A 22,105-nucleotide genomic window follows, 5' to 3' on the forward strand; every position below is an offset into this window, starting at 1 on the left:
TGCGCTCCGAATCGGATCGCATGGAGTAAAATTGGCTACTTGAAATAAAGTGGGTCCACGTTTTAGGCGAAGGGGGAACGTCCCTCCCACATTCTGAAATTGCATTTTTTTATCCCGGGTTTTATCATTGGAATGTAATACAAAACGAGGCAACCGTGTGCTTTAGGACCATGCGGACGCCTCAGAGCGGTCGGTAGGGTGTTTGGGAGTGTTAATCAGACTGCCTGTTGGGTACTTCGTGACTATGAAACTGTCAGTCAGAAAATGTGAGGAATTTATTCTGCAATGATCATAGGAAATACCTATTTTAGAATGCAAAGTTGCAGAAAAATTGATCTTCACTCTTCGAAATACTCGGCTGCTTGCTTGCAAGGCAATACTTCATCCAACCACTAGAAACTGTGCGTACGCATGGTCTAACTTTGCGAAAGCTAAGAACATTCGCAGATCAAGTTCAGTTTCTTTTTTAGTGGCGCACACGTGTTTTTGGGGAGCCTATATATTTGGTAAATAGGCCTACGCAACGTTTATAAATTAGGCCTCATGGGTAATTGCAATTAACTACAGGTAGAACCAGAATCCAAAAGTGTTTCTGCCCTCCAGGACCTTAATTGCACAGACTTGCGTTTGACAAATACATCGGCGTATATATTATTATTGTTATTATTACAGATATTATCTCTAGGCCTATAGGTCTATGACAATTAGAAACGGATGAAAACGTTTTAATTTATCACACATAATTACCTAATTAATGACTTAATTACACAGTCATTGTGCATTGTTTTCCCTCAATATTATCCAGTAAATTTCATGATTTGTGCTGTAAATTCATTGTTTTATTGTTCAACTGTTAGATAGATATGCCTATATAGGCTATATGGCTCAGGCCTATCGGTTTATTGCCTTGCCTGGCTGCAGATTGTAAAAAAATGTGTACGATTCATACAATGTGTAGTTGCAATATTTAGTAGAAGGGTGGCAGCATTTAACAACTTTCAACTTGATCTTTTTGTTTTTGTGTTGGGAGAGCGCACATAAAACAATTGCTGGGCATTCACAAATGACTGTTGCCAATGTCCGGTAAAACGTATTATGTGATATATGTATTAGACTTATATTTCACTCATATTTGAGTGACGACAAAACAGAGCTCTGACTTGAATTGGTCAATGTGTTTGTATCACTTAACATAATAAAAGTGATGCCTTGGCAGGGTCACCTTTTGGCGCTTTAATTTGTATTACCTTGGTGTTGTTTCCAATTCACCCAGTGTTGTTTGGGAGATGCTTATGGTCGCCATGCTGTCATGCGTAAGCCACAACAAGAAAGGCTTGTCAAAAATCTGTCGGTACCATTTATTTATTTTTTCATTTGGAACATCTATAGGGAACGCGTTTCATATTTGTTTGATGCATGAAAAGGCAACAACAACTAAACCCAGTACATTTGGATAGCATGTGTTGATGGTAATGTTTTATATTAAAACATGGTCTTGTCTAGGCTATTAGACATACAGGCTTCATAAGGAACATATCAAATGTGAATTCATTATATAATTGAAGTTTATTGATGTAATCCTGGTTCTTATTTCTAAAGTAGATAGTTTCCACTGTAAAGATAGCCTATGCTAATGATTCTATATATTGTGCGCAAATCAATGCATTATATATATTCTATGTATTGTGCACAAGTCATCAGGCAGTCTGGTAAACAATTGGTTACTTCAATTCGTACGTTTTTTTTTATCTCTCCTAATTCGTTTTGCATGGGCCATAAGCATTTTCTCTGGACAGGAGAGCTAAGGAGGATAGTTTACCTTAAGCCTACGCATAATCTCCTACCAAATACTAGGAGTCTGTTTAGTTGGTGGGACGTCCCACGTGGTTTCAACTCCTTGTATAAAAACGTTCAGTCTATGGAGGACTCCTAAATCGACATAGCAAGAGAAAGGTTCGTCCGATCGTTAGACCTCTTTGTGCTCAAGTATATCAGGGCAATTTCATATCGGGAATTCAAATCCAATTAAGGGGAATTTGAATAAGGATACACAGGAACAAAAACTGAAGGAATAAGTCCAAAGCAAATGACAAACTGGATGCTACAATATGCGATAAGTTATTATTTGACCGACCCTTCAGCTTTTTCCATTTATGGAATATCCTGATTTGTGTTTATCAACCAATGGGTGATTTTTCCTTTCGTTTAGTTTGTCCTCTTCTATTCGTTTCTAAATGATGATTATTGCGAATTGCAGTTCAATTAAACCATGGCATGATACGTCAGGCATTGAACTGAAACTCAATTGACGGATAATGGTAGCCTACTGATTTTTAAATTGTGTTACCTTGAAAGGGTGAAGCAAAGGCATTGAGACAAGCAGAACGGACTTGACTCCCAATGTGCCCCTGAAGTGAAGTCAACTGAGTGACAGACATCGGGAATGAAAACAGACACGAAATAAGGGGAATATTTCAAGTTACGGTGAATGGAATAGTTAATTCCATCAAAATGCGTCTGAATTGAGTGAAATATTTATTATTGCTTGGACTCCTTACAAAGTATACGGACTAACGGGATTCTACAACATTATCTTTCTTTTCATTCGAAATCGTATTTTCTTAAAAACGCCAAGTGAATAGCCTACATTTGACAGAAATATTGTGCATACATTTTTATAGTAGAAAACTAATTATTGCACTACAAATATCACGACTTTTCTTCTTCGTAAAGAAAATGATTAACTGTATAATCAAAGTGGCATTATTTGTGGCTTGCGTGCTGTCTGTCCGCTGCAAAGAAGCGGCGCCGGGATCCTTGAACCCTTTGCCGGGAATGGAGACGCAAACCGGAGCTCAGGAAACTTGCTCTTCGTGTGGCATCGGTCAGCCCGAAGAATCGGGACAGGTGGACATTGACTTTCTGGAAACGGTGAAAAGGCATATCTTGAGCAGGTTACAGATGAGGGTAAGACCCAACATCACCCATCCTATCCCGAAGGCGGCGATGGTGACTGCGCTTCGGAAACTACACGCGGGTAAAGTGCGCGAGGATGGGAGAGTAGAAATCCCGAATCTGGATGGACACGCGACCAGCAATGCCAATGACGTGCTGGAGGAAAGCTCGGAGATAATCAGTTTCGCAGAGACAGGTGTGTAATTATTATATATTACAGGCAAGCTACCGTTTACTCTATTGTATTAGGGAAAAATGAACAAATAAAACCACTTTTACGCAAAGACCAAGCTGGGTATGGTGCCTAAGGTTTGGACTAAACATTAGACCAAGGTGATGTAGCGCATCATTCCCCGCTAAGAGCAGAACGGCTCTGTGATTTGAAAATAATACATTCACAAATTCCTCACAGTAGGCATAGTAGTACCCTACTTTCTAAATATTGTATATTTATATTTAAAGGGTGGGGAGCATGAAACCAGACATCAACTGATGCGGGTTCCATGCATACAGGACAAGTCAGTCAAATAGCTTGAAATATAAAACTAAACAAAACCAAATGTTGTTTCTGTTTTAAATTATTATTTTTTCCAATCTATTCTGCAAACACTTTGGGTTATTTGGTAACCCAGCGCTGGTTAATTAGTGGACAGAACACATGTTTGGTTATTTTGACCCAGCCAGTTGGGTTGGGTGAATAACCCAACATGTTGGTTTGTTGGGATTACCCAAACATGGGTTAATTTAACCATCAGTTGGGTATTTTTTTTGACTCGCATGCTGGGTGGACCAAGCAGCTTGGCCTTTTTGAATGTAATCCTTAGGTCATTTTCAGGAGGCGTGTCTTATTAGGGGCGTGGCTTTCAGCTACATCTTATTGGCCACCCTTGAATTTAGATTATTAGGATCCCCATTAGCTATTGTCATGGCTAGAAGGATCCAGGTTTTGTCAAATTAACAGTTGACATTTATTGGAAACCATGTGTTTGTTGTATTTGATACCATCACACCTATGCCACTCCAGCCATTACCACGAGCCCATCCTCCCTGTTATTGTGCCACCAACTTCTTGTGGTCCACATAGAAACCTACAAATACATGACAAAGTATAGAATAGTAATAGACAAGAACAACACAAAATATTACATTAAATAAAACATAAAAATAGTTGTGTGTGTATATATAGGAAAGCACACCAAGAATCAACAAAAACACTATTCACATATACATATCAATATTCTTTATGTACAGTACAGTTAAATTAGATCTTTAGAAATAGGAGAAGCGTTGTGATACAATATGTTTTTTAAATCTGTTTTTAAAGTTAGACTTGCTGTTTGCCTGTGTAACCTCTGATGGATGAGCATTCCATGATGACATGGCTCTATAAGTACTGTAACTGACCGATGCATTCAATCTGTTTTTGGTTTGGGTACTGTAAGAGACCAATAGTTGCGTGTCTGGTGCGGTACAGTTAAAGTCTGAAGTTTACATACACCTTAGCCAAATACATTTAAACTCCGTTTTTCACAATTCCTGATATTTAATCCAAGTAAAAATTCCCTATCTTAAGGTCAGTTAGGATCACCACTTTATTTTAAGAATATGAAATATCAGAATAATAGCAGAGAGAATGATTTATTTCAGCTTTTATTTCTTTCATCACATTCCCAGTGGGTCAGAAGTTTACATGCACTCAATTAGTATTTGGTAGCATTGCCTTTAAATTGTTTAACTTGGGTCAAACGTTTCGGGTAGCCTTCTACAAGCTTCCCACAATAAGTTGGGTGGATTTTGGCCCATTCCTCCTGACACAGCTGGTGTAACTGAGTCAGGTTTGTAGGCCTCCTTGCTCGCACACGCTTTTTCAGTTTTGCCCACACATTTTCTATGGGATTGAGGTCAGGGCTTTGTGATAGCCCCTCCAATATGCTTGGGGTCATTGTCCATTTGGAAGACGCATTTGCTACCATGCTTTAACTTCCTGGCTGATGTCTTGAGATGTTGCTTCAATATATCCACATAATTTCCCATCCTCATGTAGCCATCTATTTTGTGAAGTGCACCAGTCCCTCCTGCAGCAAAAGCACCCCCACAACATGATGCTGTCACCCCCGTGTTTCACGGTTGGGATGGTGTTCTTCGGCTTGCAACCCTCCCCCCTTTTTCTCCAAACATAATGATGATCATTATGGCCAAACAGTTATATTTCTGTTTCATCAGACCAGTGGAAATTTCTCCAAAAGTACGAGCTTTGTCCACATATGCAGTTGCAAACTGTAGTCTAGCTTTTTAATGGCGTTTTTGGAGCAGTGGCTTCTTCCTTGCTGAACGGCCTTTCAGGTTATGTCGATATAGGACTAATTTTACTGTGGATATAGATACTTTTGTACCGGTTTCCGCCAGCATCTTCACAAGGTCCTTTGCTGTTCTGGGATTGATTTGCACTTTTCGCACCAAAGTATGTTCATCTCGAGGAGACAGAACGCGTCTCCTTCCTGAGCAGTATGATGGCTGAGTGGTTCCATGGCGTTTGTACTTGCTTACTATTGATTGAACAGATAAATGTGGTACCTTCAGGCGTTTGGAAATTTCTCCCAAGGATGAACCAGACTTGTGGAGGTCTACCATTTTTTTTCTGAGGTCTTGGATGATTTCTTTAGATTTTCCCATGATGTCAAGCAAAGAAATACATCCACAGGTACACCTCCAATTGACTCAAATTATGTCAATTAGCCTATCAGAAGCTTCTAAAGCCATGACATCATTTTCTGGAATTTTCCAAGCTGTTTAAAAGGCACAGTCAACTTAGTGTATGTAAACTTCAGACTCACTGGAATTGTGAAACGGTGAATTATAAGTGAAATAATCTGTCTGTAAACAATTGTTGGAAAAAATACTTGTGTCATACATAAAGTAGATGTCCTAACCGACTTGCCAAAGCTATAGTTTGTTAACAATACATTTGTGGAGTGGTTGAAACACTTAGGTTGGAGTCATTAAAACGTGTTTATGTAAACTTCAGACATCAACTGTAGTCACAGTAAGATGCTTCATCTTGAGAGGACAACTGTTAGTATCAGAGACCTTATCTAACATCATAAATGACATTCCTGTTCATCATACTGCAAATATATATATAGATTTTTATATATTTAAAAAAATATATATATTATTACATATTATAATAAGGTATACCACCTTATTGTGTCCCAACAATGGGATTTACAGTGGCTTTTAGGGAACTCATACACTTCTATAAGCATCATTAAAGCTACAAAGAAGTCCATGTTTAACCATAGCATGTGATAGCTATTCAACAGAACAGATGAACAGGAATGACATTTGCTCAGGTGGCTAAAAATAACTATCTGAATGCCACGCCCCCTACTAAACTATGCCTCCATTCTTCAGATCCTCTGGGTCATATCTCAATAACCCAGCGTCAATAACCCAGCATCAATAACCCAGCAGTTTTAAAAGAAAACAACCCAACTAAGTGACCCAACACCTGCAACCCAGCAGTTAGGTCAACCAAACAACCAAGCATTTGTTAGTGTGAGCACAGAAAAAGTGTGTCCTCGGGTTGAGGTTCACACCCCTAGAGACTCACAACAACAAAAAAATCACTATAACAGCCGCATAGCACTCATCTTCAAAACAACAGAATAGATTAAGGGTAGGTATAATATCGCATTCACATTCAAAGGAATGATGTGGACAATCCCAAAAAGATTTGAAGCCCCGTAATATTTTCACATTATTCACAAAATCTCTGTAACTTTGTACTGTACATTTGTGTAGATTCAGTTGGGTTTCCTTCCTTTTGTTGCTCTTTGCCCTCCTTGCCAGTTGGCAGTATTACCCAGGGTGGTAGCTGCTACCAGCTGGTCGTGGCACTGAGAAGAGCTCACAGAACAATTTGCTTAGAGATGATTAAAGGGGGACTGGAAATGATCAATGATACCACCTGCTTGGGCCCACGTGTATTCAAATCAAACCTCTTATTGCCTCTTATTTTTATAGCAGTTTAAGTCACCCCAGATTTTCTCTAACCGGCTGCGCATCTCTCCAACACAATTAGTGTCAGTGATTTGGTTAGCTGATCAGAGACATGTTCAAAACCAACCCTGTTTGGTACTTCTCAAATACACTTAGCACAATGTCTTCTATCTAGTACCTAAAAGGGTTATTCGGGCTGTCCCCATAGGAGAACCATTTTTGGTTCCAGGTAGAACCCCTTTGGGTTCCAGGTAGAACTCTTTTCACAGAGGGTTCTATATGGAACCCAAAAGGGTTATTTTACCTGGAACCAAAAATGGTTCTCCTATGGGGACAGCTGAATAATTCTTTTGGAAGCCTTTTCTCTAAGATTGACTGCACAATCTAAGGACACCTGATAAAAATCTTAATGTTCACCCATGCTGAGCGTTTCATCTGAACGCCGCCCACATAATATGATTCGACTGTGATCTTCTGTTGAGAGTCCTGGTACCAGCTATAAGCTGACCTGAAAGAAGGGCTGCTGTAGAATGGCTGTACATCTACACAAGGTCAGCGCTTTGTGCCAGAACCATGCATGCTGAATGTAGAGTGAACTGGAATGGTGAACTCACTGCCACTGACTCTTCCATATTAAAATGCATGGTGTGAGGGACCATCTCCCTTATATAGTCCTAGAGTGGGACTTGGTTCCTGCCTGCACAGTACTCATTGACTTCGTCATGCTTGTATGTTAGACCTTGTATTTGCCGTTGTTGCGTACGGTTACTACAGCAGTCGCCCGACAAAGATGCCACAATGTCAGCTATAGTGATAGCATCTGAAGACGCTTTCTCTGCAACTCTGTTTCTGTCCCTGAGAAGGATAAAGAAAGAATGCTGTATACTGCTTTGGAGCTCTCATAAGATCACCTGACAAACCCCTTTCTGATTGGATGTGTCTTTTTGGGGAGTATTCCGTTCTTGAGTATCCTGTTCCATCTGAGACAATTTCCCTCTTTACTCACCGAGTGAAAAATGGACCCCTTAGGTTTGTTTCACAAAGCCCCCCTCTTCCCGCCTCCCCTGTTGAAAGAAGAAATAACTGATACAGTAATATATCAAAGTCATCCATTGGTAAACAGAAGATAAATAGAACCTCCATTTCAAATCAGGAGACACTTGGACTTAGCGTTTTGCTTATTGTTGGTCACGTCTTGACAGCTGTGCTGCCACCCATGGCCTGGTACTTGTACAGTCAGAGTGTGGTCTTTAGCTGTCTGTTGACTAAGTCTTTAAGTTGAGTAATAACAAAGAGATTACCTGTCTTGTGTTGTGTGAGGCAGTGCAGATGGAGACTGGCTGAGCAGGCCAGGGCAGCCTCCATTATAGCTGATGCCTGACGATGGGGCCCAGGCCTGCCCAGGTCGGGTCCCCTCGCTTTGGGCGGCAAGCAAACAGGCAGGCAGCACAGCTCACTGTTCAGGCTGGAGAGGTGACCCTTGACATGTGTGCGTTTTCCAACTTTCCTTCACCTGACAGCATGTTGCTCAGTCAGTCACAGAGTATCTATGTAGAGTGTTGCTGATGGTCTCTCAGGTTCGAGGTTTTCACTCTCACTGGAGGCCTGGGGAGAAACCATCTATTTCAGTTACTGCCTTAGCTACTGAAGATGTCACTGTCTCTTGGGTTTCTTTAGGTAGTTCAAGGTTCAGATCTTCTCTTGATCAGCTGCACGGTGGTGCAGGGAGCCTGACCAGGCAAAGTCAGTGAGTGTGGGCGAGTAGGAGTTGTTTTGGTCATGTGACAAGTGCAAGTTAGATTTGAATTGGACTTTGGACCCTGACCCTACCCGAACCCGAACCTACCCACTCATGAAAACAATATGGCACAAACCTAAAACGAGTAAACATTGGCACACACTGTGCAGCCAGAAAAGGTTTCTGTGGTGATAGTTGGGTTGTTGGGAAGGCCAGCTAGTTTCATGTAAATTCCTTTTTTCCTTCATCATTAATCCACAGTGAAGCTGTGCTCCTCTTCACTCAATGTGCCTGGCTTTACTATGCCTTTGCCTCCTTTACATCACATTACTGTGCATTGTGTAAGCAGTTAGGCTCAGTAAGCTCTCGTTTTTCTGCAGTATTCACAGCAAAGCCTTTGAGCCTTTGTACTTGGCCCTGATAAACCCTCTTCTCCATACCCAGCCTGACTCAGGGCCAGGGGCAACTTCAAGTGGGCCTGATCCCAGATCTGTACTGTCATGTCACAGTCAAGGCTCCCTATAAGCAAGGGCCAGCTGGAACTGATTTCAGACCTGCTGATGCTGCACTGTCGTTGCAGACCTCATGTAGGCCTATGTGACAAGACCAGGGCCTGTATTCATAAAGCCTCTCAGAGTAGGAGTGCTGATCTAGGAACAGGTCCCCCCTCTTTTTCATGATGATCTATAATACAAAATTGATCCTGGATCAGCACCCTGAGACGCTTTCTGAGTACGGGCCCTGGACCAAGAAGAGGCTGAGTGTCTCTGTTAGAGCCGTCTCCCAGTGTACACCCATAAATGTAAATGTAAATCCCTTTAGTACCAGTCCAAACTCTGTTTACATCCCAGGCCAGATAAAGATGACATTAAGACAGGCTATAACCAGGGAGGCCATAGTAACCGCCTATCTCAATTTAATCCCAAACTCTTGAACTGTTCCCAATGTGCCCAGTTCTTGTCCATCTATTCATCCAACAATCCAAGCTTGGGACCACCCAGTGTGATAGTATCTTCTTGACGCTTTGTCCAATAGCAGTAAGGTTTTTGAAAGATGTTTGTTTACACCATATAGCCAATGAATCTGTGTGTTTGTCTATTTTCTTTAGCATTGCCATACTGACCTTTATAGGTTTAAACTGACTTTTAACAGACCTTTTCCTACTCTCTTCCTGTCTTTCCCAGATGAGCAGGTATCATCCAAATCCAGCCTGTTCTTCCTGATCTCCAATGAGGGAAACCAGCACCTGTACGTGACCCAGGCCACCCTCTGGCTGTATTTAAGGCTGCTTCCCAACACCCTGGACATGGGCCAGAGGAGGAAGGTCACAGTCAAGGTGTACTACCAGGAGCCTGGCCTTGGCAGCAAGTGGAGCCTGGTGGAAAAGCGTGTCGAGCTGAAGAGGAGCGGCTGGCACACCTTCCCCCTGACCAACGCTATCCAAATGGTGTTCGAGAAGGGCGGCCGGCGGCAGAACCTGGACGTGCGCTGTGAGGGCTGCGAGGACCTGGCGGTCTTCCCGATCCTCGTGAACCAGAACGACGAGTCCCACAGGCCGTTTCTAGTCGTACAGGCCCGGCAAGCGGACAACAAGCACCGCATCAGGAAGAGGGGGCTGGAGTGTGACGGGAGCAGTAGCCTGTGCTGCAGGCAGCAGTTCTACGTAGACTTCCGCCTCATCGGCTGGAACGACTGGATCATCGCGCCGTCGGGGTACTTTGGGAACTACTGCGAGGGCAACTGTCCACCGTACATGGCAGGAGTGCCAGGGTCGGCGTCGTCCTTCCACACTGCAGTGGTCAATCAGTATCGGATGAGAGGCATGAGCCCCGGCTCCATGAACTCCTGTTGCATCCCCACCAAGCTCAGCACCATGTCAATGCTCTACTTCGACGATGAATACAACATCGTCAAGAGAGACGTGCCCAATATGATCGTGGAGGAGTGTGGATGCGCTTGAGTTGAGACCGCACGTGCTTCAAGTGGACTTTTATGAACATTTGTAAACAAGAAAAGGATATTCCAAAATGAATTATAGAAATCAAAGTGATATTTATGGACAATTATAAGGCATACACACATGCACACACAGCTTCATTCATTCACACATATCCTACACACTCATTCTCACATATGCCTGAACAAACACTTGTATATATATTTATGTTTGTTAATAATATTCTCTGGTAGAAGCCTTTTTTCTTTTGCCAACATATGAACATGTGATTCAATCCCATTTTTTGTGAACATGTGTTTGCAAATTCATGTCGGTGTCCTTATCAGAGGGATTGGAACTAAATGGTACTTATCGCATTATATCTTTTCCAAGATTGCCATTTCTATTCTGAAAATGGAGAGTTCTATTTCGATACTCTGACCAAGGTGGAAAAGAGCCTGAGATTATGAAGGAGGTGCGCTTGCTGATAGACAATTCCAAAACCACGCCTCTCTCAAGAAAGTATGAGTGCAAAATGTATAGTGAAAGCCCCGACAACTCACCTCTTGTACAACTTCAGCACTTCTACCAAGAAATACATCTTGTCGATGTGTCACAAGATTTCATTTTTCTGTAAAAAAATAAAAAAGTTTAACGTTTACATTTCACGGGCCAGCATCCGGAAATCAAAATGGCTTCCATGTCAGAAGAGTGAGCGGAACTGTCATCAAAACCTGGGAGTTTAAGCTGTGATGTGAAACAGTGACAATAGAGGGAAGAAACACTGACCTTCCTGTTACTTCCTTCTGAATCCTTTCTTCTTTTTCGTTCACACTTTGAACGGGAAGAGTCGACATTTCATCAACAGCCAAAGCACAACCTCTCATTTCAGTCAGCCAATCAAAAGCGAAGAGTTGCCATGTTGTTTGGTTAAAGTCCTGGCGCAGCATAGCACTTCCTAATGCACATTAAATAGCACTTGCAGATTGAAATGCCTTTAAAGAGTACAATGTGGTACACCGACCCTTGCTCACAATCCTTTTAAATATAAGTGCCCCACGAGGTATGCAATGTATAGTATTGACCCACAGACACCAGACAAACTGAACTTTTAGTTACAGTTATTAACTATTACCAGTACTTGAAATGTAATCTTTCGCTTCCTCTTCAAAGTGAATGATAGTTACAATATTTGCACTGAAAAGTTGCGTGATTAGTTAAAAAAGAAAGAAACTGCCATTGGAAAAAAAATATTTTTATAGAAAGCAAATTGAGTTCTGTTCAAATGTATTATACCTAATCATGGAACCAAAGAGGCTAAGATTATTTTTTTTGCTATTATAAGAGGCAATGGTATTATTTTGCAAAGTACTTTGTGACCAGATAAGAGGCCTAAACACTGCATCAGGGTACAATATTATGGATTCCATTTTCAGTTATTTTTTTCTATTTTGTATAGACAAATATTTTTTCATCGACTTAAATACTCTTAGGTTTTCTAGTTCAGTTATTGTTCCAGAATCATTTAGAAAAAACACGTAATCTCTGTACAGCTGATGTAAGATATAAATATGATTTAAAAATATTTTGTTCTTTGTAATTGTTGAAAAATAAATGTCTTATTCTGAATTAGGTTGGAACTCCCTTGAGTCTTTCTGAGGGATATTTCCATTTTTATTTAACTAGGCAAGTCATTTAAGAACAAATTCTTATTTTCAATGATGGCATAGGCCTTGTTCAGGGGCAGAACGACAGATTTTTACCATGTCAGCTCGAGATTTGATCTTGCAACCTTTTGGTTATTAGTCCAACGCTCTATGTAAGATATGGCAGGAGTGGTCAACTCTAATCTAGCTGTTAAACGTGTGACCACTCAAACTTGAACACACACACACACACACACACACACACACACACACACACACACACACACACACACACACACACACACACACACACACACACACACACACACACACACACACACACACACACACACACACACACACACACACACACACACACACACACACACACACACACACACACACACACACACACACACAATAATTAGTGCAGAGTGAATCTGGGCAGGGCTCCAGGACTCAAGTGGTTGGCCCTAGGTCACACTCTCAGTGATTGGTAAACAGAAGCAATCAACAGCATTAGCTGATAGCGTCCGATCTGGTTACTTATAGGCTCCCGTTTGTTTTGCAGTAGTGTTTTTAAAGAACGCAACTCAGTGTCAACCTGAGGATGAACAAAATACCTCACACGTCAGAATCAGTGAGAGAGACAGACAGGGCAGGACTGCACACGCACAAGCACTTGTGCGCGCATACACACACACGTGCGCACACACACACACACACGTGCGCGCACACACACACACACACACACACACACACACACACACACACACACACACACACACACACACACACACACACACACACACACACACACACACACACACACACACACACACACACACACACACACACACACACACACACACACACACACACACACACACACACACACACACACACACCAATGCCAGGAGACCACACATGACAGCCTAGGCCTCTTGAAAACACGATGCTGTGTCTCTCACATCCATCAGTAAGATAATCACTTTAAATGTATCTATCACTGTCTGCCAAGGGAATTAAGTGTCTTTGTCAACTGGGTGAATTGACATGTTTCAGATAAAAACAGACTGTCTCTCAATCTGGCAGTGAAGGGATGAGTCAGTGTTATAATCTGATGTTGTGAGGGAGAAGGGGAGAGAGAGAGAGAGAGAGAGAGAGAGAGAGAGAGAGAGAGAGAAGGAAGGAAGGAAGGAAGGAAGGAAGGAAGGAAGGAAGGGAGGGACAGAGATAGAGAGAGAAGGAAGGAAGGAGGGAGGGACAGAGATGGAGAGAACGAAGGAGTGCAAGAGTGAGAAATAACAGAAAGAGAGATGTTTCCTAAATTACAGAGAGACGGAGACAGAGAGACAGAGAGAGAGATGGAGAGAGAGACAGAGAGACAAAGAGGGGAGGACAGACAGAGCGAGACAAAGAGAGACAGGCAGAGAGAATAAGCAGGCTGAGCTAAGCAGGCAGGGAATAGGCCAGCTCTGTGTTTTGACGCTAACTGACAGCATGATCCGATTAGAATCACATGGCATGAACACAGCTAAAGCCAAGCGTATGTTGCTAAAGGTATATTGATTTATGGTATGGTGATTCGCTAATCTCATTTTTAGATCATAAATTCATACGAGCATAAATCCCTATGTCAGCGTATGCACCAGCTCATACCAGTCAATAACACCTCTTAAGACAGTTATTGTTTAAGTCATGTGTTCCATTTTCTAATAACTTTTGAAGATATTTTAGTGAGATGTCATTAGCCATAACCTATGCAATTGATCTGTGGGCTATATACAAGACTTATCACTCTGTGAGTTGGTTATAGGTTCAACTGGGGTTGAACATGTAGCTGCAGGTTTTCATTTAGCTGAACCCATCAAACCGTATACCAGTCATAACCTACAGAGCGTCTTATTACATGTTCAATCAGAAAAACCTTGCATGCCCCAAGACCCTTCTGCCCTTCAGTACTATAAACTACCCCAATATCCACAAATATGTCACACGTGGCCTCTTCTGTACAGTAGGAATGCTCTTCGGTTTCATGGAATTGACTCAGCTCCCCTCTCAAGGGGCTTTATAGCTAAAACAAGAGACAACAAAGAAACATCTGAAGAGCCATAACATGTTGTCATCGACCCCTAGTGACTTGACCCAACTCCAACCTCACCCCTCCTCCACCCACTTCTCATTCCTCCTAACTCTGAACTCATCCTCTCCTCTCCCCCTTCCTAAATCCAACCTCCCCCCCTCCTAACTCCAACGTCACCCCTCCTCACTCCAACGTCACCCCTCCTCACTCCAACCTAACCCCTCCTCACTCCAACCTAACCCCTCCTCACTCCAACCTAACCCCTCCTCTTCCCCTTCCTAACTCCAACCTCCCCCTCCTAACTCCAACGTCACCCCTCCTAACTCCAACGTCACCCCTCCTAACTCCAACGTCACCCCTCCTAACTCCAACCTAACCTCTCCTCTCCCCCTTCCTAACTCCAACCTCGCCCCTCCTCACTCCAACCTCCCCTCCTCTCCCACTTCCTAACTCCAACCTCCCCCTCCTAACTCCAACCTCCCCCTCCTAACTCCAACGTCACCCCTCCTAACTCCAACGTCACCCCTCCTAACTCCAACGTCACCCCTCCTAACTCCAACCTAACCTCTCCTCTCCCCTTCCTCACTCCAACCTAACCCCTCCTCACTCCAACCTAACCCCTCCTCTTCCCCTTCCTAACTCCAACCTCCCCCTCCTAACTCCAACGTCACCCCTCCTAACTCCAACGTCACCCCTCCTAACTCCAACGTCACCCCTCCTAACTCCAACCTAACCTCTCCTCTCCCCCTTCCTAACTCCAACCTCGCCCCTCCTCACTCCAACCTCCCCTCCTCTCCCACTTCCTAACTCCAACCTCCCCCTCCTAACTCCAACCTCCCCCTCCTAACTCCAACGTCACCCCTCCTCACTCCAACCTCAATGAGATGGCTGGGTGTGGCCTTGACAGGGTGACAGGACAAGTCGATGTTGTTCTCGACCAGAAAGTCAAAGTTCGCAACAAGTTCTCAACAAAACTATTGATTGATCTATACACAACAACAGGCACATTCTTGTAAACGTTAGGGAGATGCGTGCGGTGTTGAAAATCCCTGAGTGTATATGCACGAATGAACCTTATACGCTCTACGAGTGCACTTCAATGGAATGCGGTAACGTAACACGTCTATAACTTCTGTTTCAAAGACAGAACACAGGAACAAGAGAGGATTCAACGCTGTTATTATGACAGAGATAACGCTCTCTTCGACAACTTTAAAGTGAACACAGGTACCCGTCGATTATGGACTGTGATTATGGACTCTAGCCTCCCTCCTTCCCTTGTAGTTAGTTCTCTTCTTCTTCTGTCTTTCTTCTTCTCGTTATGTAGGGACTTTTTTCTGTCCTGAAAAATCTTCGAAATGGTGACTGAATTACGAGGCTTGGCCTGAGAGTCCCCTTCTTGGATATGAAAAATACCATTCCATGTGAAATGAATTAAATTGAGATTTTTGGTCACTGGCCTACACACAATACCCCATAATTATGTTTTTGAAAATGTTTATAAATGAATTAAAAATTAAAGCTGAGCATCGTGGTTGGAATGTCTTGAAATGTCTTGAGTCAATAAGTATTCAACCCCTTTGTTATGGCAAGCCTAAATAAGCTCAGGAGTAAACGTTTGTGCAATAATAGAGTTGAACATGATTTTTTAATAACTCCCTGGTCTCTGTATCCCACACATACAATTATCTGTAAGGTCCCATTGTCGAGCAGTGAATTTCAAACACTGAATCAACCACAAAGGCAAGGGATGTTTGCAATTCTCTGCAAAGAAGGGTACCTATTTGTAGATGGGTAAAAATAAAAAAGCAGACATTAAATATCCCTTTGGGCAATGGTGAAGTTTTTATTACATTTTGGATGGTGTATCAATACACTCAGTCACTAACAAAAACACAGACATCCTTCCTAACTCAGTTGCCTAAGAGGAAGGAAACCGCTCAGGGATTTCACCATGAGGACAATGGTGACTTTAAAACAGTTACAGAGTTTAGTGGCTGTGATAGGAGAAAATGGAGGATGGATAAACAACATTGTAGTTACTCCACAATACTAACCTAATTGACAGAGTGAAAACATGGAAGCGTTTACAGAATAAAAATGTTCCAAATCCATCATCTTTGCAACAAAGGTACTAAAGTTATACTGAAAACCATGTGGCAAAGTAATTAGCTTTTTGGCCTGTTTGGGAAATCCAATTCAACACATTACTGAGTACCACACTCCATATTTTCAAGCATAGTGGTGCTGCATCATGTTATGGGTATGCTTGTAATCACAAAGGACTGGGGAGTTTTTCAGGATAAAAAATAAATGGAATGGAGCAGGCATAATCCTACTGGAAAACCTGGTTCAGTGTGCTTTCCACCAGACTGGGAGATTAAATCACCTTCCATCAGAACAATAACCTAAAACACAACGCCAAATCTACATTGGAGTTGCTTACCAAGAAGACCGTGAATGTTCCTGAGTGGCCAAGTTACAGTTTTGACTTAAATCGACTTGAAAATCTATGGCAAGACCAAAAATAGTTGTCTAGCAATGATCAACAGCCAATTTTACAGAGCTTGAAGAATTTTGAAAAACATAATGGGCAAATGTTGCACAATCCAGGTGTGGAAAGCTCTTACAGACTCACAGCTGTAATCACTGCCAAATGAGCTTCTACGGTGCTGACTCAGGGCTGTGAATAGTTATTTATATGTCTGTATTTCATTTTCAATACATTTGTAAACATTTCTAAAAACAAGTTTTCACTTTGTCATTATGGGGTATTGTGAGTAGAGGGTTGAGGGAAAATATATTTAATCCATTTTGATTCCAGGCTGTAACATAACAAAAGTTTTTATAAGTCAACCAGATATGGATACTTTCTGAAGCCATTAACATAATTCCTAGTTAGGGAAAAGGATGTAATAACAAGATGGGATATTCATGCCAGCCCATTAGCAGCCTCAAAATAGAATAATTTCACATTTTTGCAAAAAATCTGGTGTTAACCAATTGATGCTTATGTCAATTGGCCATGCGCCCATCAGGTTTTGCGGTGCCAATAGGAAAAGATGAGTGTCAATCAACTGATGCTTATGCAGTGGCTTGCCAAAGTATTCACCCCCCTTGGCATTTTACAACCTAGAATTAAAATAGATTTTTTGGGGGGGGTTTGTATCATTTGATTTACACAACATGTCTACCACTTTGAAGATGCAACATATTTTTTTTGTGTGTGAAACAAACATGAAAAAAGACAAAAATACTGAAAACTTGTTTTCCGTTTCACTTCACCAATTTGGACTATTTTGTGTCTGTCCATTACATGAAATCCAAATAAAAATCCATTTATATTACAGGTTGTAATGCAACAAAATAGGAAAAATGCCAAGGGGGGTAAATACTTTTGCAAGGCTCTGTATCAATACTTTGTATTTAATATGAAATTGGTTGACACTGTCTATTGGTTGACACTGTCTATTGGTTGACACTGTCTATTGGTTGACACTGTCTATTGGTTGACACTGTCTATTGGTTGACACTGTCTATTGGTTGACACTGTCTATTGGTTGACACTGTCTATTGGTTGACACTGTCTATTGGTTGACACTGTCTATTGGTTGACACTGTCTTTGGTTGACGGTCTATTGGTTGACACGGTCTATTGGTTGACACGGTCTATTGGTTGACACTGTCTTTTGGTTGACACTGTCTATTGGTTGACACTGTCTATTGGTTGACACGGTCTATTGGTTGACACGGTCTATTGGTTGACACGGTCTATTGGTTGACACTGTCTATTGGTTGACACTGTCTATTGGTTGACACTGTCTATTGGTTGACACTGTCTATTGGTTGACACTGTCTATTGGTTGACACTGTCTATTGGTTGACACGGTCTATTGGTTGACACGGTCTATTGGTTGACACTGTCTATTGGTTGACACTGTCTATTGGTTGACACTGTCTATTGGTTGACACGGTCTATTGGTTGACACGGTCTATTGGTTGACACTGTCTATTGGTTGACACGGTCTATTGGTTGACACTGTCTATTGGTTGACACGGTCTATTGGTTGACACGGTCTATTGGTTGACACGGTCTATTGGTTGACACGGTCTATTGGTTGACACGGTCTACCAATTGATGCTTACGGTCAATGGGAAAGATGAAAAGATGAAAAGATGACACTCACAGTCTTTTTCTCTCTCTCTCTCCCTCCTCTCCCTCCCGCCTTCTCTCTCCTTCTCTTTGCCTCCTTCTGTCTCTATCTCTCTACATCCTCTTTATCCCCCTCCTCTTCTCTCCCTCCACTTCTTTTACTCCCTCAACCTCTCCCCCTCTCTCTCCCTCTCTCTCCCCTCAGTCCCCCTCCTCTCATCACTCACTCTCTCTCTCTCTCTCTCCTCCCTCCCTCCTATTTCTCACCTCTGTCTGTCTGGTGACTCTCTCTCTCCCTCGCTCCCTCCTCTCTCTCACCTCTGTCTGTCTATTGACTCTCTCTCTCCTCCCTCCTCTCTCTCACCTCTGTCTGTCTGTTGACTCTCTCTCTCCCTCCCTCCTCTCTCTCACCTCTGTCTGTCTGTTGACTCTCTCTCTCCTCCCTCCTCTCTCTCACCTCTGTCTGTCTGTTGACTCTCTCTCTCCTCCCTCCTCTCTCTCACCTCTGTCTGTCTGTTGACTCTCTTTCTCCTCTGTCTGTCTGTTGACTCTCTCTCTCCCTTGCTCCCTCCTCTCTCTCAGCTCTGTCTGTCTGTTGACTCTCTCTCCCTCGCTCCCTCCTCTCTTTCATCTCTGTCTGTCTGTTGACTGTCTCTCTCCCCCTCTCTCTCCCTCTCTCTCCCCTCAGTCCCCCTCCTCTCATCACTCACTCTCTCACTCTCCTCCCTCCCTCCTATTTCTCACCTCTGTCTATCTGTTGACTCTCTCTCTCCCTCGCTCCCTCCTCTCTCTCACCTCTGTCTGTCTATTGACTCTCTCTCTCCCTCCCTCCTCTCTCTCACCTCTGTCTGTCTGTTGACTCTCTCTCTCCCTCCCTCATCTCTCTCACCTCTGTCTGTCTGTTGACTCTCTCTCTCCTCTGTCTGTCTGTTGACTCTCTCTCTCTCCCTCCCTCATCTCTCTCTCCTCTGTCTGTCTGTTGACTCTGTCTCTCCTCTGTCTGTCTGTTGACTCTCTCTCCTCTGTCTGTCTGTTGACTCTCTCTCTCCCTCCTCTCTCTCACCTCTGTCTGTCTGTTGACTCTCTCTCTCTCCTCCCTCCCTCCTCTCTCTCACCTCTGTCTGTCTGTTGACTCTCTCTCTCTGTCTGTCTGTTGACTCTCTCTCTCTCCCTCCCTCATCTCTCTCTCCTCTGTCTGTCTGTTGACTCCCTCTCTCCTCTGTCTGTCTGTTGACTCTCTCTCTCCCTCCCTCCTCTCTCTCTCCTCTGTCTGTTGACTCTGTCCCTCCTCTTTCTGTCTGTTGACTCTCCCTCCCTCCCTCCTCTCTCTCACCTTTGCCTGTCTGTTGACTCTCTCTCCCTCTCTCCCTCCTCTCTCTCACCTCTGTCTGTCTGTTGACTCTCTCTCTCCTCCCTCCCTCCTCTCTCTCACCTCTGTCTGTCTGTTGACTCTCTCTCTGCTCTGTCTGTCTGTTGACTCTCTCTCCCTCCCTCCTCTCTCTCTCCTCTGTCTGTCTGTTGACTCTCTCTCTCCTCTGTCTGTCTGTTGACTCTCTCTCCTCTGTCTGTCTGTTGACTCTCTCTCCCTCCCTCCTCTCTCTCACCTCTGTCTGTCTGTTGACTCTCTCTCTCCCTCCCTCTCTCTCCTCCCTCCTCTCTCCTCCCTCCTCTCTCTCACCTCTGTGTCTGTTGACTCTCTCTCTCCCTCCCTCCTCTCTCTCACCTCTGTCTGTCTGTTGACTCTCTCTCTCCCTCGCTCCCTCCTCTCTCTCAGATCTGTCTGTCTGTTGACTCTCTCTCTCCCTCGCTCCCTCCTCTCTTTCACCTCTGTCTGTCTGTTGACTCTCTCTCCTCCCTCCCTCCTCCTCTCTCACCTCTGTCTGTCTGTTGACTCTCTCTCTCTCCACCATCCTTCCTATTTCTCACCTCTGTCTGTCTGTTGACTCTCTCTCTCCTCCCTCCTCTCTCTCACCTCTGTCTGTTGACTCTATCTCTCTTCTGTCTGTCTGTCTGTCTGTTGACTCTCTCTCTCCCTCCTCTCTCTCACATCTGTCTGTCTGTTGACTCTCTCTCCTCCCTCCCTCCTCTCTCTCACCTCTGTCTGTCTGTTGACTCTCCCTCTCCCTCCCTCCTCTCTCTCACCTCTGTCTGTCTGTTGACTCTCTCTCTCTCCTCCCTCCCTCCTCTCTCTCACCTCTGTCTGTCTGTTGACTCTCTCTCTCTCCACCATCCTTCCTATTTCTCACCTCTGTCTGTCTGTTGACTCTCTCTCTCCTCCCTCCTCTCTCTCACCTCTGTCTGTCTGTTGACTCTCCCTCACCCTCCCTCCTATTTCTCACCTCTGTCTGTCTGTTGACTCTCTCTCTCCTCCCTCCTCTGTCTCACCTCTGTCTGTCTGTTGACTCTCTCTCTCCCTCGCTCCCTCCTCTCTCTCCTCTGTCTGTTGACTCTGTCCCTCCTCTTTCTGTCTGTTGACTCTCTCTCTCCCTCCTCTCTCTCTCCTCTGTCTGTTGACTCTATCTCTCCTCTGTCTGTCTGTTGACTCTCTCTCTCCCTCCTCTCTCTCACCTCTGCCTGTCTGTTGACTCTCTCTCCCCTCCCTCCCTCCTCTCTCTCACATCTGCCTGTCTGTTGATTCTATCTCTCCCTCCCTCCCTCCTCTCTCTCACCTCTGTCTGTCTGTTGACTCTCTCTCTCCTATGTCTGTCTGTTGACTCCTCTGTCTGTCTGTTGACTCTCTCTCTCCTCTCCCTCTCCTCTCTCTCTCCTCTGTCTGTCTGTTGACTCTGTCTCTCCTCTGTCTGTCTGTTGACTCTCTCTCCTCTGTCTGTCTGTTGACTCTCCTCCTCCCTCCTCCTCTCTCTCACCTCTGTCTGTCTGTTGACTCTCTCTCTCCTCCCTCCCTCCTCTCTCTCAACTCTGTCTGTCTGTTGACTCTCTCTCTCTCCACCCTCCCTCCTATTTCTCACCTCTGTCTGTCTGTTGACTCTCTCTCCCTCCCTCCTCTCTCTCACCTCTGTCTGTCTGTTGACTCTCCCTCACCCTCCCTCCTATTTCTCACCTCTGTCTGTCTGTTGACTCTCTCTCCTCCCTCCTCTGTCTCACCTCTGTCTGTCTGTTGACTCTCTCTCTCCCTCCTCCCTCCTCTCTCTCCTCTGTCTGTTGACTCTGTCCCTCCTCTTTCTGTCTGTTGACTCTCTCTCTCCCTCCTCTCTCTCTCCTCTGTCTGTTGACTCTATCTCTCCTCTGTCTGTCTGTTGACTCTCTCTCTCCCTCCTCTCTCTCACCTCTGCCTGTCTGTTGACTCTCTCTCTCCTCCCTCCCTCCTCTCTCTCACCTCTGCCTGTCTGTTGATTCTCTCTCTCTCCTCCCTCCCTCCTCTCTCTCACCTCTGTCTGTCTGTTGACTCTCTCTCTCCTCTGTCTGTCTGTTGACTCTCTCTCTCTCCCTCCCTCCTCTCTCTCTCCTCTGTCTGTCTGTTGACTCTGTCTCTCCTCTGTCTGTCTGTTGACTCTCTCTCCTCTGTCTGTCTGTTGACTCTCTCTCTCCCTCCTCTCTCTCACCTCTGTCTGTCTGTTGACTCTCTCTC

At 43.9% G+C, this 22,105-nt stretch overlaps 1 protein-coding gene across 1 annotated transcript; it reads left to right on the plus strand.

Annotated features, from left to right (window-relative positions):
• Positions 1-1,952: 1,952 nt before the first annotated feature.
• On the plus strand, positions 1,953-12,260 carry LOC124010884 (inhibin beta B chain-like). The gene is made up of 2 exons (XM_046323637.1): positions 1,953-3,151; positions 9,880-12,260. The coding sequence occupies exons 1-2, from the start codon at positions 2,737-2,739 to the stop codon at positions 10,653-10,655; spliced, it is 1,191 nt and encodes a 396-aa protein (XP_046179593.1). The 5' UTR covers positions 1,953-2,736; the 3' UTR covers positions 10,656-12,260.
• The last annotated feature ends 9,845 nt before the right edge of the window (positions 12,261-22,105 follow it).

The sequence above is a fragment of the Oncorhynchus gorbuscha genome, linkage group LG23 (genome assembly GCF_021184085.1).
Source record: "Oncorhynchus gorbuscha isolate QuinsamMale2020 ecotype Even-year linkage group LG23, OgorEven_v1.0, whole genome shotgun sequence".
Taxonomy (NCBI): Eukaryota; Metazoa; Chordata; class Actinopteri; order Salmoniformes; family Salmonidae; genus Oncorhynchus; species Oncorhynchus gorbuscha.